Source organism: Phyllostomus hastatus, unplaced genomic scaffold (genome assembly GCF_019186645.2).
Source record: "Phyllostomus hastatus isolate PE091 unplaced genomic scaffold, TTU_PhHast_1.1 phas_scaffold_1066, whole genome shotgun sequence".
NCBI classification, from domain to species: Eukaryota; Metazoa; Chordata; class Mammalia; order Chiroptera; family Phyllostomidae; genus Phyllostomus; species Phyllostomus hastatus.
The window spans coordinates 2,225,245-2,244,785 of NW_025334004.1; the positions used below are offsets into that span (position 1 = coordinate 2,225,245).

Consider the following 19,541-nt stretch of genomic DNA (forward strand, 5'->3'; position numbering starts at 1 on the left):
GTTCCTAAACTTATTTGGGCCATGAACATCTCTGGTTATCTGTTGAGGCCTATGAACCCCTCTCAGATTAATATTTCTAAATACCTAAAATATAATGCATGCATTGACAAAGAAAGCTGATCAAATTAAAATACATGAATCAAACAACAATAAACCAATTTTATGACAGAGTACTATTTGTACTTCTTTACCGAATAACAAGATCTAGTGGCAGGTTTAATAACTACTTGATTTTAAAATAGTGATGAGAGTAAAAGATATTTTCAGATCTTAAATAATTCTGCATGATATGAAAAATATCTGTGGTTCCTATTGGTGATGAAGTCAGAGATTTACTAATATTGTCATTTGTTATCTACATCCATAACTGGAGGAAATGATAAATAATAAATAGTTACAGATAAATTAAAAATGAATAAATGAAAAATTATTCCCATCCAAGTCTACCTCAATTCAACAGAATCCTAGAAAGCAGAGAGACCTGTGACAAAGTCAACAGAGGGCACAGAGCAGGTTCCACTGCTGGGATCACTGGACATTTACCACGGGCTAGATTACATGCCTGGGTATAGATGCAGACGCATTAGAAAGCATTAATTGTGTGACTCTAAACTCTCCCATGTTAACTACTATTGTTAAAAAGTAGTTGGTCTACTCTCTGTGCTATTTGTAAACAAAGAAACACTACTAGCCAGCAGCCTCCACTAAATCTGTGAGACTCTGTTTCTTAATCTATACCATGAATATAATAATACCCTGCTCCAGGGTTTATTGTGAGGATTAGTTAAGATCACATTTGCAAGGTGTTTAGCTAGTGCATTCAATAAGTAGCAGCTCTCAGTGGGAGTTTTCCCAGGTTCTGCAGAAACATCCTGGATAGAGTTAGGAATACTGTATGCCACAACCTAGTGCTCCTGACAAAAAAAATTATTTCAGGAAAAGTGAAAGTCGGTGAGACTAGATTTCTAATCTGAACTTGAAAATGGTAAACCTGGAACTACAAATACAACCTCTGGTTTATCCTTCTCTTATTCGTTCTAACACAAAATTATCTCTCAAAAATGTGATTAAGGCTAGAAAGAAAACTTGCATTTGATACAATAGTCTCAGCCAGGGTATATTTCACCTAAATGATAAAAAAAGTTGTACTTTACCTGGTATTCTTCATAGGTGGTAATGTAATGTGTGTATACGTTGCTTAGACCCGAAATAACCACAGTCATATTCTGCATCCCATAAGTTGCAAACTCCTGAGAGAGGGAGAGGCAGAGCCCAGTAAAATTACTCTTCATCTTAAAGTGTATTATCATCCCAGTTATACTTAACATACAATCACAATATGAATTGTTAGTGTAAGATGTCTCACTTAACAATAGTCTCCCTAATGATCACAATGGCCTGGGAATGCAGACCGATCCAGGGCCCTGGATAAAAGGGACAGCCGTAACTCTGCACTACAGCTGGACAAGTCAATGGCTCTGTGAACATCTTAATGATTACATTGACAGATGTAGAATCTTCCTTTACTAAAATAAAGATATTTTATCAATTTCCTAAAAAGCATAATGGGAGGTTACTAACTGAAGACAATGGTTATTTCCAAGTCCAAGGTAATAAGATATGTGTTGATTATGTCATTTTAGAACCATTTATAATACTTCCAGAATATAAAGAAAATCATAATTATAGATAAAATGCATAATCCTCAGCATGTGTTAGATTTTATTTATATAAACCCATAATATATTAGGGTACGTAGGGATTATTTACTACTTAATTCATAAAACCATTATTAATTTTTTAATTATCAATATAAAAATACCAATAAAATATGTTTAACCTGACTATAGTTCCCTTCTTTATATTTTTGAATTTGTTCTTATACCATCAATATTTCACATTTACCTCTAGCCATTGCTTTCAAGAAGTATAAAACTCTAGTCATTCTAGTACAGATTAATTTAAAAGGTAACATCATATGGACAGGAAATTCTTTTCTCTTCACCAAATATAAATGCATAGATGTTATTTGATTTTTAACTTACTGCTTTAATTGCCTCTCGAAATCTTCGCCCAGACATGGTCCTGAGTAAAAGGAACAGAATTATTTAAGTGTTTTCTTATTTCAAATGAATGCAAAGTACACAGAGCGGCTTGTAGTAGAAGCCTAAAAGTTACCCACACAACTGTGTACTTATCACACAATTGTACAGTGTGTAGGAACTCAAAGGCAAAGCAAGCTAAAGTTGAGCTTTTTTTCCTGACTGTCATATGTTCAAAACAAATTCTAAAATGAAAACAGATAACTTGAAGGAGGGAAAAGGAATCAATGAGTATCACTGGCAAAGGATCATGATCATTTTCCATTCATTGATTCAACAAAATATATGTTACATTCTATGTCAATAAGAGCTAAGGCAAGTAGAGAGTGTACTCTCCCTGCCTTCAAAGAACTTACATTCATTAATTTAATCCTTCATAAAACTCTGAGCACCTACTGCATACCAGGCCCACTTCAGCAGTATGGAGCTAACATTCTAGAGAGGGAAGACGGCCAATAAGCAAATGAAACAGTGAGATGACAATAAGTCCTATGAGGAACATAAGGTAGGGTAAAGGATGAAGAGAATGGTGGTGGTCGCTGTGGTATGGTGGTGGTGGTGGTGGCGCTGACACTGATGCTGTAGTGACGTGGTGGTGGTGGAAGCCGGGGTAGTGGTGGAAGCGGCGCTGTGTGAAGACAATGTCACATAGTATAAGCAGAACTGGCATCTCCATTAGAGATCTGAGCGGAGAACTGAAGGAATAAAAGAGTTGGCCAAGGGATTACTGGAGACTAAGTGTTTCAGGCAGAAGGAACCATTTGGTTGAAAAGTGCTAAGACAGGAGCATGTTTGGTGAGTCTGGGGACTGCAGTGAAGCCCAAGTGGCTAAAGGAAGGAAAAGGAGAGGGAGAGTCATATGAAATCAGACCAGAGGGCCCAGTAGGATGCTATAAGTGTTTCAGGATTTACTGGAGTGAGATGGGAAGCCAGTAGAGGGTTTTGAGCAGGACCCAGCTTAACCTGTGTTTTAAAGGGATTCCTCCAGCTATGGTATTGATAAAACACCATAGAGAGGTAAGGGAGGAAGCAAGAAGGTGAGATAGGGAGAAATAATGCAGGTTTAGACCAGAGGGGTGTGGGGCATTGGGGAAGTAACAGAAAGTATTAGGTAGAACACACAGGATTTGCTGAAGGATAGAAAGTGGTAGAAATTGAAAAGGAGAGAATTCAGGAATAACTCCAAGAATTAGGGCCTGAGCAACAGAAAAGCTATGAAATTGCTTTTTGCTAAGATAGGAAAGACTGCCTAAAGTCTTTAAACATTTGATTTAAAACATTCTTTCATGCTTCTAAAACCTAAACTGATTGTTTTCAGAATCTGTACTTAATATTATTTTAAGTCTTTCTACTGATATCATAATTCACCACATCATTTTAATTAGAAATGATAAGCTTTCAAGTTTTTATGTTTGCTTCAAGTTACACACTAGTAACAAGCATAGAAAGGTATATTCTTCAGGGGTCCCACAAAGAGGGTGGGAATATTTGTTAATGTTGGCAAATACAGTACAGTGAACTACAAAGGAGTCAGTACAGAATCATCTGCCCATGATAAGGGATTCCAACAGAAATACACACCCAATAATTACATTTTTAACTGCAAAATAAAAAATAAGAACTTACGTAAACTCCCCAGGGATGGCAGTTATGGCCAAGGACCCAAGAGTAATAATCTGAACATCAACAATATCTGGGTGCCAGGGGTGAGGTTTTGACAGCTAAGAACCCAAAACATGAACACTGTGTTAGGAATATTATGATTGCTGTGGTCAAGAGATCTATGATGATCACAGAAGTTTCTTTAGTAAAGATAAAAATGTTTCCAGCTTTTTTTGGTGTCTTATCCTACTATCACAGATTCTGTTTCTAATTCATGATGTAACACTCAATATTCTATCTAATCAGAACATGTGAATGTTGAATGTCAATGCCCCATTAACCTGGACTCATTTTCTCATCGGTGAAGTTCTGGTGGATTTGTCGTTGTGAAACCACAATGTGTGACGTGACCAAGGATTCTCCCGGAGTACCGCAGTGACTGTCCTCACACAGAACGACTCATTCCATTGTTTGAAATAGCTCAACTTGCTAATTTCTCTTTCTACTCTAATAGCACTTTAAGTTGTTAGTTACCTACCTAGTCTCGCCTTACCTTCCAAGTTTTCTCCAAGAGAATCTATCCCTTTCCATTTTCAAATTAGTGTAGAATCTCCCTCTCTATTCCTTTCCTTTCCTCTCTTTCTTCTTACTGAAGAATTTTTCATTGAATATTAGAGGAGAAAAAAAACCCTCTTTAAAAATTATTTTCTACATCAGCAGTTCATATCATCAACACTGGCATCACATTTTGATACTTGGGACATGAAAATCCATGTTCCAAAGGAGTACTGAAAGAATATTGCTTTAGTTAATAACATTGTTTGATCTGTGAGAAAGTAGAGATATGAACACATCCCTTTTTATATACACTGAGATGTTTTTCTCTGCAGAGAATTCTGTGTGAATTTCTGTCCTGGAGATAACATAAATGAATTTTAAATAAAACAAACGTTATTTTTATTCTTCCTTTTTCAGTGTTCCAACTGTTTTAGTTATTTATCAAAAATTCAAAGTTAATAGAATAAAAAATGTTAAAAATTTTAAAAAAGATTTAAAAAAGGAAGCACACTCACAAAAATTCCAAGTTAAAATATTTAATAATCATAGCAGTTATTTTTAGACTCATAGCATCTATACTTTTGATATTAAATATTTTGATGTAGGAATATCTGAATAAGACCTCCCATGCCAATAGAGATCTACCATTCACATCCAACAATTCATAAATTTATAAAAGCAGCATACTAATTTCATGATGACAAAAATGGTTTACCTCTCCAGTGTGAACAAGGACTGGCTTTGGCTTGTGACACTCTTTGATTTCGTCAGATGGCTTCCCCAAGATCTGATCACGAATAGTTTCCCAGAACGGATCCGTTACCGTTGTCCCTATTAGGAATGTTTTAATAATTATGATTCCAGCCCTTTGAAAAGTGTCATCATTTTGACAAATATTGAACGATGCTCTTAGGAGCTTCAGAGATTCTATTAAGGCTGTTATTTAATGATCCTGAACAGTCTGAAAAATAGAAGAAGCAAAATTTCCTGTGCTTCCTAAAATAAGAGCTGTTACTTAATTAGATCTTCATGTGGTTGATAAAATGAAAGAATATATTTTGCTCAACATCCTTAGAGTTTTGTTTCTATTCCTCTCCTGCATTTCAAATAAAAATAATATGATGTAATTAGCTGTAGATTTTACCATTTTGAAAACTAAAAATGACACCTCCAACTTCAAGTACCAGTTGTTTGGCTATAGTACCTGAAAGAGCCTCTCTCGAATCCCCACTTAATTATCTGTACACACACACAATCAGTAAAAAACAAAAAGCTGGCCTAAAGTCCATAATATAGGGAAAACTATGTTGACTACAAGAGCTATAAACTTAGATTCTATAATCCATTGAGGAAATATAACAAGTTATAAATACATGTGGACCTAATGAAAGAGCATCCAAAGTACATAAACCAAAACTGACAGAAAGGAAAGGAGGAAGAGAATCAATAATAACAGTTGGAACTTCAAGAATCCCCTGTCAGTAGCAGATGGAACAACTAGTCAGAAGATCAACAAGGGAGTAGAAAACGTGAGCACACCTAGCAGATTCCTACAGGTAACTGTATCAACAACATAATATACATTCTTCTAAGCGCATATGAAACATTATCCAGGATAGACCATATGCTGTCCATAAACCAAAGGTGAGTAAGTTTTAAAGCAGATAAACAACACAAAGTATGTTTTTAACTACAGTGTAATGAAATTAGAAATAAATAACAGAAGAGTATTTGGGAAACTCACAAATATGTAGACATTAAACAACATAATCATAAATAGCTAATGATCAAGGAATAAATCAAAAGAAAATATAAAAAATACTTTCAATACTTTCAGATGAATGCAAATGAAGACAATATACCAAACCTCATGGGATGCAATAAAATAGCACTGAGGGAAATTTATAGCTTTAAAAACCTACACTAAGAAAGGAGAGTGACAACAGCAAATGCAAGAGTAGAAAATATTGGCCTTTGCCCACCCCCCAACAAAAAGATAACAATTAGACAGCTATCCACAGATGAAAATAGCCCTGGGAGTGCTCAAGAGTTCAATTAAGAACCTACAGCCATGCAGTGGAGCAAAACACCAGAATAACCACACAGAAAGTATCAATGGTGAGATTAGCATGGCCAAGACATCTAAAGACAGCTAGGAACAAAGAGGAAGGGCCAGGGCTATCAGTATCAGCCACACAGCAGATACCATCATGGAGTTCAGTGCCCTGCTCTGTGGAGGACCCCAGCAAACCCTGCTGCTGAGAATCGCAACAGGCTCCCAGCACTTTTCACAGCAGAGGACCCTGTTGTGTTCTTTGGCACAGACCCCAGAAGCCTGCTCCACAGAGGACACCAGCAGCTTTTATGATTGGAGTAACCAGAGGCCATCACCATCATGGACCCTGAGGGAGAGAGATGCTCTGGTACCTCCCTCATAAGGAACTGCAACTGTACTGCCCTGGGACCAAGGCTGTCAGCCCCCATTCCAAACTCCACACATGCCCTTAACCCTAGAGCCCTGGCTGCTTCACACCCATCTTTGTTTCAGACCCCAACAGTGACTTCACTGTGTGTGCCTGTGCTCTAGACCCAAATCTGCAGCGACTCTACATGCACCTGCATCTCAGATGCTGCAGCTACCACCACACCACTACTGTACGCTATTCATTGTCCTGGACCACAGAGCCACTGTCCTCTGTAAGTGCATGTGTTCCAGTCCCCAGCTCTGTGGCTGTTCCATGTGTGCACACACCTAAGGCACAGAATTACTGATGGCAAGTCATTGCCCTAGACCCTGGAGCTGCTCTTGCTCCATAAGTACACATGCTCCAGATCTCAGGTCTGTCATTGTTCCATGGGTACCCAAGCATCAGACAACAGTGCCACCACCACCATGAGGGCACCTACAAGCCAAACCTAGCACCAACCGAGATACCCTTGGACATGACATCCCTCACAGGAGAAAAAGAGATGAGGAGTTCTCAGCAGCACTCATGGCAGTGGCAGATGCCCATAAGCTTTGCCTGTGAAGACACATGCCATCTTTACCAATACTGACCTAAGCTGACAGAGCTACATGGAGATTATGTCATTTATATGGCATACCCCAGAGCTAGAATTGAAACAGCTTACCCAGCCACAGGTGAAGGCCTTTTCCCACCAGAACCAGCCTGTAAACTCTGGAAGAGGTAACTGCTCCAACAAATGCACAGACAAATCACAAGGCTACAAGAATAACAAAAGGAAACATGACATCTACAAAGGAACATCATAATTTCCCAACGGTCACCCCCAAAGAAGTGGAGAGCTACAAATTGCCAAGGAATTCAAGGTAATCATTTTAAAGAAGCTCAGCAAGCTACAAGAGAACACAGATAGACAACTTAAGCAAGTCAGAGAAAATAAAAATTTATGAACAAAATGAGAAATTTAACAGAGAGACAGAAATTATTTTAAAAAAAGAACTAAACAAAAATTCTGGAGCCAAACCACACAATGAATGAAGTGAATAATACAATAAAGAGTATTAACAGCAGATTTGATCAAGCAGAATCTGTCAGCTCAAAGATAAGTCATTTAAAATTATCTAATCAGAGTAGAAAAAGAAATGAAAAGAGTTAAGAGAGCCTACATGAATTATTGGACATTAAAGGCTAAAGGAAGTTCTTCAATCTGAAATGCAAGAATGCTTTCAGTACATAAGAGATATAAAAGTATAAAACTCACTGGAAAGGGAAGTACACAGTTAAATTTAGAATAATATTGTAATGGTGATGTGTAAATCACTTAACTCTGGTATGAAACTCAAAAGGCAAAAGCATTAGAAATAACTAAGAGCACAGTAATTTATTAGTGCAAAGGGTAGTTTTCTGTGCAATTGAAGTTAAACTATCGACCTAAAATAATAAGATGTTTTCCATAAGCTTCATGATAACCAAAAACTAAATACCTGTAGTAAACAAAAGACAAAGAAATTATACCGCTATTAAAAATAATATCACAAAGGAAGACAAAAAGGGAGAAAGAAAGGAAGAAGGGAACCACAAAACTGACAGAAAATGACTAATAAGATGGCATTAGTAAGTCCTCACCTATAAATAATTACTTTGAATGGAAATAAATTCTCCATACAAATGATATAGAGTGATTGAATGGATAATAGACAAGACCCAACTAATGGCAGTATATCCTCCTGTCTAATCAGTATCCCCCTCCCCCAATTAAAAAAAAAGTCCCATGTAGAACAATTAGGCAAGAAAAAGATATAGAAGACACCCAAATTGGAAAGGAAGAAGCAAAATTGTCAGACAGAGAAAGACAAATACTATATGTTCTCATTTATATGTGGTATCCATAAAACCAAAACTCATAGAGAGGAGAGTAAAATGGTGGTTGTCAGGGGGTGGGATGTGAGGGGAAATTTTGTGCGAAGGGTACAAACTTCTAGCCATAAGATAAATGAGTTCTTGGAAAATAACATAAAGCATTATGACTATAATTATCAATACTACTTAAATATTTGAAAGTCATTAAGAGAATACATCTTACATGTTATCACAACAACAATAAGGTAATGATGTGAGAGGATGGAGGTGTTTAACCTTATTGTGGTATCATTTTATAATATATATGTGTACTTATCACATTATATACCTTAAATATGCATATATGTCAAAAATATATCACTGAAGATAAAAAAGAAACCTCATAGTCAAACTGATGAAAACCAAAAATTAAAAGAGAAACCTTGAAAGAAGCTGAATATTTAAATACCCATGGATTTCTAATCAGAAACCACCAGATGACAAAATACCATCTTTAAAGAAAGAAACTATCGACTAAGAATTCTATATTGAGAGAATATCATTCAGGAATGAGGCAAAATAAAAACATTCTTGAAGGACAATTGGGAGAATTGGTGACTAGCACACTTACTCTTAAAGAACTGACATTCTTCAGGCTAAAAGGAAATATTATTATATAAATAAATCTAAGATGAAAAAGAGTAATAAAAGTGGTAAATATGTGGTAAATGTAAAAGACCCTATTCTTGAAAATACATATTACTATTGAAATGGGTATCAAATATCTGTTGTGGTTTTCAATGCATGTAAATATAATATACATGAAAATTATAAAGAGAAGAGAGGAAAACAAAAAGTGTTTCTGAGAGGACAAGATTAGTTTTTAGTTTGTACTAATTTTACATCAGTTAAACTGTAGCTGTAAGAAAAGTAACTAGGCTTGTGGTCAAGATGGAGGTATAGGCAAACACGCTTCACCTCCTCACACAACTACAGAAAAAATTACAACTATACCTCAAAACAAATAACACCAGGCCACAGGGAAAACAGGAAGTCCTTCATTCACATGTGGTGGATAAAAATAGAAAGGGATACCTCAAAAGCAAAGGATCCCAGCCCCAGGCCAGACCACACAGCCCAGGGTTCCAACACCAGGAAGATAAAGCCCCATAATTTCTGGCTGTAAAAAGCAGAGGAGGTCTGGGTGGCAGAAGAAATTGTCAGATTCCCAGGAGACTCCTCTTAAAAGGCCCAAATGGACTTAGGATTTACACAGACTCACCCCGCTCTGGGATTCAGCACCAGGGCAACAGCTGTAAGGGCAACAATAACATATACAGAGTAAGTGAAGTGACTGGAAATAAGGTGAGTACCCAGCAAACCTCCAGAAGCCAGGAAGTGGCACCATCCCCTCTCTGAGCCCTCCTCCTACACAGAGCCACAAAGCAGTGAAATGGGTCTCCCCACTCTGGCTATTACCTGAGGCTCCATGGCACACAAATTACAAGTGCCTTTTCTCTAACAGATCATGCTACTAAGACAGGGAGTCAAAGTAGTTCTACCTAATACACAGAAACAAATACAGAAAGGCTGCCAAATTGAGGAGACAAAGAAACATGGCCCAAATGAAAGAACAGAACAAACCCCCAGAAAAAAAACTAAACAACACAGACATGACCAACCAAACAGGTGCAGAGTTCAAAACATTGGTTATCAGGATGCTCAAAGAACTCATTAAGTATGGCAACAGTATAAAAAAAGACCCAGGAAGAAATGAAGGTTACTTTAAGTGCAATAAAGAAAAATCTGCAGGGGTGTCCAACCTGAGACCCATGGGCCACATGTAGGTCAGGATGGCTATGAATGTGATCCAACACAAAGTCATAAATTTACTTAAGACATTATGAGACTTTGTTGTCATCACATTTCACAATGTATTTAATGTGTGGCCCCAGACAACTCTTCCTCTTCCAGTGTGGCCCAGAGATGCCAAAAGTTTGGACATCTCTGTAGATTCTATAGGGAACCAGCAATGGAGGGGAAAACACCAAGATTCAAAACAACAAATTGGAACATAAGAAAGAAACAAGCATTCAACCACCACGACAAGAAGAAAAAAGAATTCCAAAAAATGAGGATAGTATAAGGAGCCTCTGGGACATCTACAAACATACCTCCAAATCATAGGGATGCCAGAAGGAGAAAAGAAAGAGCAAGAAATTAAAAACTTACTTGAAAATATAATAAAAGAAAACTTCCCTAATTTGGTGAGGAAAATAGACATCTAAGGCCAAGAAGCACAGAATCCCAAACAAGTTGGACACAAAGAGGACCACCTAAGACACATCATAATTAAAATGCCAAATGTTAAAGATAAAAAAATCTTAAAGGCAGCAAGAATAAAGAAGAGAATTACCTACAAAAGAGTACCCGTAGACTGTCAGCTGATTTTTCAAAAGAAAATTTTCAGACAAGAAGGGACTGCCAAGACGTATTCAAAGTGATGAAAAGGAAGGACCTACAACCAAGATTACTTTATCCAACAAAGCTATCATTTAGAATTAAAGGGCAGATAAAGTGTTTCCCAGATAAGATAAAGCTAAATGAGTTCATCATTACCAAGCCATTATTACATAAAATGTTAAGGACACTTACTTAAGAAAAAGATGAAAATCAAAATTATGAACAATTAAAATGGCAACAAAGTCACAATTATCAACAACTGAATCTAAAAACCAAACTAAGCAAATAACCAGAACAGCAACAGAATCATAGATATAGAGATCATTTGGAGGGTTATCAGTTGGGATGGGGAAGGGGGACGATGCGGGGAAAGGTGCAGGGATTATGAAGCATAATTGGAGGTACAAAACAGACAGAGGGATGTTAAGAATAATATAGGAGATGGAGAAGTCAAAGAAGTCACATGTATGACCCATGGACATGAACTAAGTGTGGGGGTATTGCTGGAGGGAATGGAGGTACATGGTAGAGGGTGCAAAGGGAGAAAAATTGGTACTACTATAATAGGATAATCAATAAAATATATTTTAAAAAAGAAAAATAACTAACCTATGGGAAAACTGCATCTTCATTACCTCAAATGTGTAATTTGAGTCTAAATGTTTCTGTGATTAAAAACAACTATACTCTTTCCAACAGATGATGGAACTGAATTAACAGGGAAATATTTAGTTAACAATGTTTAATTAAATTATTCACTGACAAAGAAAAGGTCAATAAAATGTATAAATTTTAGCTAGAGTAAACAAAATAAAAAGAGAAAAGACTCAAATTACAAGACTCAGAAATGAGAGAACACTTCACTTCTGGCCTTAGTGAAATAAAAAGGGTCTGTATACTGTGAGTAACTTATATGCCAATAAATTAGAAAACTTTGGTAAAATGAACATATTTCTAGAAAGACACAAATTGTTAAAAACTGACTTAAGTATATATAGTCTCACTAGGTAGGTAAAAAGTAAAGAAGCTGAATAAAAAATCACTCCAAAGAATTGCTCAGCTCAGATGATGTCACTGCTGAATTCAACAAACATCTAAAGAACAATAAATAGCAGCTCTTCAAAAACTCTTCCAAAAAAATAAAAGAGGAAACACTTCCCAACTCATGGTATGATGCCAGTATTACCTTGATACAAAAGCAAAGACATCATAAGAAAATGAAATTATAAATCAATACAAATTACAAATATGTACACAAAAATCCACAACAAAATACTGGCAAAGTGAATCCAGAAATATATAAAAAATATTATATACCATGACTAACTGGGACTTATCCCAGAAATACAAGATTGGTTTAACATCCAAAAATTTATGAATGTAATAAATCATTTTAATAAAAAACAAAAATCACATGATCATTCCAATAGATGCAGGAAAAGCATTGGACAAAAATCCAATTCCATTTCATGATAACACTCAACAAAATAGATATAGAAAGGGATGTCTTCAACTTTATAAAAAAAAAAACCTCACAGCCTATGTCACAATGATGAATGACTGTTCTACTACTACCAGAAACAATACAAAGATGTTCACCCTTGCCACTCCTAGTCAACACTGTAGTGGGGATTGTAGCCAGGGAAATTAGGCAAGAAAAAGAAATTAAAAGCATCTAGATTTTAAAGGAACAATAAAAACTATTTCTATTTGCAGATTACATGATCTTGTATATAGAAAACCCTAAGTAATCCACTAAAAAATTATTAAAACTAATAATCCAGTTCAGCAAAGTCATAGGCTATAAGATCAATATGCAAAATCAATTGCATTTCCATACACCTTCAATGAACAATCCACAAATAAAATTAATAAACAATTTGATTTACAACATCAAAAAGAAAAAATACTTAGAAATAAAAAATAAACAAAAGAAGTGTAAAATTTATACATTGAAAACTACACAATACTGTTAAAAAAGTAAAGATCTAAATAAATGAAAAACATTTATATTTAGGGATTATAAGACTTAAAATTGTTAAGGTTGCAACACCCCCAATTAAATCTACAGATTCAATGCAGTCTCTATCAGAATCTCAGCTTACTTCTTTTTAGAAATTGGGAAGTGGATTCCAAAATTCATATGGAATTGCAATTGCAGAGGACTCAGAATAGTCAAAACAATCTGAGAGGAAAAAAAAGTAGAACTCACATGTCCTGGCTTCAAAACTTGCTACAAAGCAACAGTAATCAAGAAAGGGTAGTACCAGTACAGGATACAGACATGCAAGTCAACAGAACAGAAATGAGAATCCAGAAATAAAACCATGTGTCTATGGTCAGTTGATTTTCAATGAGTGTACCAAGAATTATTACTTATTTATCAACAGGTAAATAAAACAGTCTTTCTAGGAATAATGCTGGGATAGCTAGATAGCCACAAGCAAAAGAATGAGGTCTGACCCTCTGACCCTTACCTCAAATCATATGTAAAAGTTAACTCAAAATTGATCAAAAACTTAAATGTAAGAGCTAAAACTATAAAACTCTTAGAAAGGAACAGGGGTATGTCTTCATGACATCAGATTTGGCAAAAGATTCTTAGATATGATACCAGCAGCATGAGTAACAAAAGAAAAAAATAGATCATTTGACCTTATCAATATTGAAAACTGTTGCACTTCAAAGGACACAATCAAGAAAGTGAAAACAAACTCATAGGATGGGAGAAAATACTTGTAAATCATATACTGACAAAGAATTTCCATACAGAATATGTAAAGGACTCTTACAACTCAATAATAAAAAGACAAATAGCCAATTTAAAAGTGAGGAAAACATATGAATAGACATTTTCCAAGAAATATATACAAACAGCCGATAAACACATGACAATACACTAAGCATAATTAATCATTAGGGAAATACAAATCACAACCATGAGGAGATACCAATCCATACTCAATAGGGTGAGTAGAATAAAAAAGTCATCAATAAATCAAACAGCAAGTATCGTGGAGAAAAGGGAACCCTTGTGCACTGTTGGTGGGAATGCTGGTTGGTGCAGCCACTGTGGAAAGCAGTATGGTATTATGTCAAAATATTAAAAATGGAACTGCCTTATGACTTAGTGATTCAACTTCTGGGAATATATCTGAAGAACCCTGAAACTCTAATTCAAAAGAATATAGGGACCCCCATATTCATTGCATTATTTCCAATAGGCAAGACTTGGAAGCAGCTCAAGTGTCCTTCAGTAGATGAGTGGATTAAAAAGCTGTGGTACATGTCACAACAGAATACTAATCAGCTGTAAAAAAGAAGGAAACCTTACCTTTTGTGACAGCATGGATGGACCTGGAGAATACTATACTAAGTGAAATAAGCCAGTCAGAGAAAGACAAGTACCATATGATTTCACTCATAGGTGGAATCTAATGAACAAAATAAACTAACATATAAAATAGAAACAAGCTCACAGATACAGAGAACAGACTAACAGGTGTCAGAGGGGAGGGGGGTTGGGGAGCTGGATGAAAAGGTGAAGAGATTAAGTGAAAAAAAAAGCCAGAGAATAACAGGTATTGGTAAGGATGTAGAGAAATAAGAACCCTCAAAACATCGGCTGGAGCCCTGGCTGGTGTGGCTCAATGAATTTGAGTGCCAGCCTACGAATCAAAGGGTCACTGATTCCATTCCCAGTCAGGGCACATGCCTGGGTTGTGGACCAGGTCCCCAGTAGGGGGTGCAAAAAAGCAACCACACATTGATGTTTGTCTCCCTTTTTCTCCCTCTCTTCCCCTCTCTGAAAATAAATAAAATATATATATTTTTTAAATTGGCTGGAAATGATAAATTGCAAAGCCACTTTGGAAATAGTCTCACATGATTAAACATAAAGTTACCATGGGATCTAGCAATTTCACCTTTAGGTATATATTCAAGAGGCAAAATGAAATCACATGCCCACACAAAAACTTACACATGAACATTTATAACAGCATAACTCACAAAAGCCAAAAAGTGAAACAACCCAAATGTCCATCAGCTAGGGAATGCATAAACAAAATCTGGTAAAACCATGCAGTTTTTCACTCATAAAAAAAGGAGTGAAGTAATGATGCATGGTACAACATAGAAGAACCTTGAAACCATGATGCTAAATGAAAAAGGGCAACACAAAATGCTACATAGTTTATGATCCCATTTATAGGAAATGTCCAAAATAAGAAAATATAGAGACAGAAAGATTAGTAGTTACTTAGGTCTGGGAGATTTGGGGGCTAGGGGGTTGTAATAACTAAAGAGCATAGGGTTCCTTTCTGAGGTATTGAAAATGTTCTAAAATCAATTGTGGTGATGGTTGCACACATCTGTGAATATATTAAAAACTACTGAACTATAATATTTTCAATGGATAAATTGTATGGCATGTGAATTATACCTCAATAAAGCTATTAAAAATTACTGTTTTAGAAAATTAGACCAACATGGATGAAATATTATGAGGAAAGATGGTGTCAAATATATCCAATTGGAACTATATTAATTAATGTTTTAATTAATGGTTCCAAAATATACATACATAAAAGATGAGAATGAAATAAGACATACTGTTTCCTATAGGTGATATTCCTTCTTTTTTTTTTTTTACTTTCTGTACTTTACAATGACTATTATTACAGTAATAATCAGGATAAAATTATAAAACCTAAAATAATCAGTTATAAATTTGTGGAAATACACACAGAAAGAGGACCTGGGACCACATGCATTAGGCTCCTAAAGGCCTTTGCCCTCTGCCCTGAGGAATTTTGGCTTCAATAAAGGAATAAGGAAAAGAGAGACACTAATTAACAAGTTGGAAGAGCTGACTTAAAGGTACAGGGACAAGTCCCCTTTGCACCCCCAACTCAACCCCTGCCCAAGGACAATTTAAAAGTATTCATTCATAGACTACAACACATACAGAATTTGTCTCTGATTCTATTTGAATCCGTGGAAAGCTGAGTTACAAAAGACACCTGTGCCTGGGAAATCTAGCTATCATGCACAAACCTGGAATATCTGCACACCCCAGAATTTAGAAATAAAAATAGAAATTCTATTGGCCTCAAGTAAACTCTCTTAGGAGACACAACCTTAAAGATTCAGAACCTGGAACCACAGAGTTCATTAGACTGCACCTCACCCTGCGTAAAATTGAAGGTCCCAACTCCATCAATGGTGCCAGCTGCGAAACTGTAGCCCAGTGCTGGTTTACATGTTTTTACCTAAAGGAAAGATTTGAAAAACAAAATGGAAACAAGGAAAGATCAAAAGAAACGGAAGTTAAAATTCCACTAATAATGAGATCAGCTCAGAGCTTTACTGTTGTGGCATAAACAATGTGACTCAGAGACACTTACTGCATGTGTGGAATTGAGCAAGACCGTAACATCCGTCATGTTCACCCACTGGTGAGCTGAAATCACTGGTCCAGTTAACTCCTGGGAGGCCAGGGCATACAGCTCCTAGAAAACGCACAGTGGCTAACTGTTATGAGCAAAAAGCTAAAATGAGTACTACCCCTGTACCCAATAAGCCCCAGTTTGGAAAAGGATCTGCCAGCTGAGTTTGGTTTTGCTGGCTGCTTAGAAATAGCCACTGCCCACGTGGGACCTCTCTACCAACTGTTGCTTCCCTGACAATTGAAGGCCCTGGATGGCTGACTTGTGTCTATTCCCCGCAAGATGAAAGAGTAGTGATACAGGATGTGGCACAAAAGGCCCCAGTCTCGCTTGAAAGACAGTCAAAAAAAAAAAAAAATTAAGATTAGAAGTAAGAGGGTCAAATTACTTTCTTTGCCAGAACAAGCACTTATCATCAGGCATTGTCAGAATCCTAGAGACCTCCAGCAGGGCCAGGGCCTGAGGCTGGCTTGAAAGACTTCAGGCCCCACTTAATCTGCATAAACTCCCCTAACACCCCACCCACTCTTTGATGATCCCTTTTTGTTCAATTTGGTCAATTTATGTGAGTCAAAACATGTTTCAAATATTTGTTTGTATTGATCTGTCATACAATATAGCTAAATCCTGCTTCAGCACAAGTCCCTTTGCCTGACACACAACTCATTTCCACGCAGTCTCCATCCCTGTTTCAGCAGCCACCTGGGAGCTCTCAAGACAAGTGAGGCCAGCTGCAGCCTGCCTCCCCTGATAAGAGAGAGGGACGTTGTGCCTTGCTAAGAAAAGAATGCAGAATGTGGGACAAACCTCTGTGGCTCCCAGGCCCTGAGAGGTAACAAAATTTCTGCGACCAAATTGTGTCACAGGTGCACTCCCTAAATAGAATCTGTTAATTGAGAGCAATCCACTGATAATACCACAGTAATTAAAAAGAAACCACAGCAATTAGGGCTGGCTAGTGTCTGATGTTATAAAAGGTGCTTTTGTTCTTCCTTAATTCCTCCTGAAACATTTTACAGCCCTTGGAACAAAATATTTACTTACACACAAACACTTAAGTGTGTGTACACAATGAAAGTATAAGTCAGCTATAAAAAGGAAGGGATTTAACTATCTTTATCACAGATATCTCAGCTCTCCAGCTCACACTTTGTCTTTTCAATCAGAAATCTGTCTCCATAAAAGCTGACACATAACATGGAACAAAATGGAAGATAAAATTTACGAGAGGGAGCAGGGTAGAGTAAATCATAGCAATTTCACTGGACATGAGGTTCTAGAACGTATTTGAATCCAAATTGCAAGAGAGTGAGCTGTGCTAGTCAGCTTTGCCACCTTGCTGAAGGAAAAGTTAAGAAGTGTCTAAGTGATTCGGCAGGCAAAGCCCTGATGACTTCTGAGATTTTGGAAATCTGGTCATGTCTGACAGCACAGGAATTGAAAACCCTACAGTCTGTGTACCATCTCACTGTCCAAAGCAACCACTCTGGATGAAGTAAAATGTTTTCCTGATGACTTGGTTTTAATTGCACTTCCTGTGAGCAGTTGGACGAGTAGTCAGAGAGATTCCTGTGTGGCTTGTGAAAGGAACCTTCCTAACTGCCACGTAACAGCATCCAGTCTTCCCGAGTCCTTGGTGCAGCTTGAGCTCTTGTCTTCCTTACAATTATTGACTTCCTAATGAACAACATTGGTAGATTTTCAAGAACAGCTTAAATGAAAATGGAAGAAGCTGGGTGCCCAGCTTACCTTTGCTTTCTGGTACAGGGTCCGTCCTATGATCTGCGTGCTGTCAAGCATATCCTGCCCAGGCCCTGTAGCCATGCACATGGTAGGCTGGAACAAAATGAGACATGATATGTTCTTAGCAAAAAAAGGCAATTATTTTAAGAAACAGAAAATTACAAGTGAATTTAAGTAAATATATTTTTAAGACACATTCTAGTATTTCTTTTCAGATAGTCTCTCAATTTAAATATTAAGAAAAACAAAACTGTCCATTAAATTGGAGTAGCAAATATCTTTAGAAATAATCTATTCCAGCACCTACTTTTAAAAATAAAAAAAATAAGGCTCAGGTGTGTTAGAGGATTTTCCGAAGACCATACAGGTAGCTGAGACCTAAAGCCATGTGTCTCCACTCACTGCACATGTTTGCTTGCTTGTTCTTGCCTGTGGTTCTTGCTCATGATCACCCTAAATTGAAATTCAATTAAAAGTATATTGGAAAAACTAGCTGAGCCTTGGGGAAAAAACACAGTAAATAAATCTGACTCTATAACTTACTTCTTACATCAGAAATTTTTTAGATTAATTAGATATTTAAATATTATAAATGAAACCAGAAGTATTAAAATTATGAGTGAATATATTTTAAAGTCTGAAGGGTATGGAAGACTCTTCTAAAATTATATAGAACAGGCTTAATAAATCTGACAACTTAAACACTCTAAACATTCATATGGAAAACCAAAACCTAAGTAAGGCTAAAGACAACTGGTAAATGTGGGAAAAGGGGATTGCACTATTTATGACAAACTAAGCCTTTAAAATATTAGAAACTTTAAAGTCAGCAAGAAAAAGTATCTTTATTAATACCTTCTGATTTATCCATACTGAGTTATCTCTTATTTGTAGTAAAAAAAATCCTATCTGTATATCAAAATCATCACATTGTAACCTTAAAATTAAACAATGCCATGTGTAAATTATATCTCAATAAAGCTGGAAAAGCATAAAAGTAAAAAATCATCATAATGGGTGCATGATGAAATACAGGGGAAAAAAGGTAATTCACAAAAAAGAAATGTAAATATCCATTTAACATAAAAATATGTTCAGTCTCACAAATAATCAAATATAAGTTTCAGCTGCAAAGAGAACTCTGCATATTGTGTTGGTAACAATTGAAAGACTGACAGTCCCGGGGTTGGTGAGAGATCAGGACACTGTCCCTGGGGCTCTGTGGGTGGAAACGTGACTGAGGGAGCATTCGGGCAAGGTGTAGCCTGTGTTGGGGGTGGGGGTGAAGGAAGAAAGTAGGCAGGAAAAGAAAATACATC

General features: G+C 36.5%; 1 protein-coding gene across 1 annotated transcript in view; it reads right to left on the reverse strand.

Moving 5' to 3' along the window:
• ASAH2 (N-acylsphingosine amidohydrolase 2) overlaps positions 1 to 19,541 on the reverse strand; it is a 70,225-nt gene that overhangs the window by 16,303 nt on the left and 34,381 nt on the right. The window contains exons 10-16 of the mRNA XM_045854286.1: positions 18,229 to 18,315; positions 16,438 to 16,542; positions 16,221 to 16,302; positions 4,978 to 5,093; positions 3,729 to 3,823; positions 2,046 to 2,085; positions 1,155 to 1,250 (exon numbers count right to left, since the gene is read on the reverse strand). Coding sequence (XP_045710242.1) covers positions 1,155 to 1,250; positions 2,046 to 2,085; positions 3,729 to 3,823; positions 4,978 to 5,093; positions 16,221 to 16,302; positions 16,438 to 16,542; positions 18,229 to 18,315 — 621 coding nt within the window. The remainder of the gene's footprint in view (positions 1 to 1,154; positions 1,251 to 2,045; positions 2,086 to 3,728; positions 3,824 to 4,977; positions 5,094 to 16,220; positions 16,303 to 16,437; positions 16,543 to 18,228; positions 18,316 to 19,541) is intronic.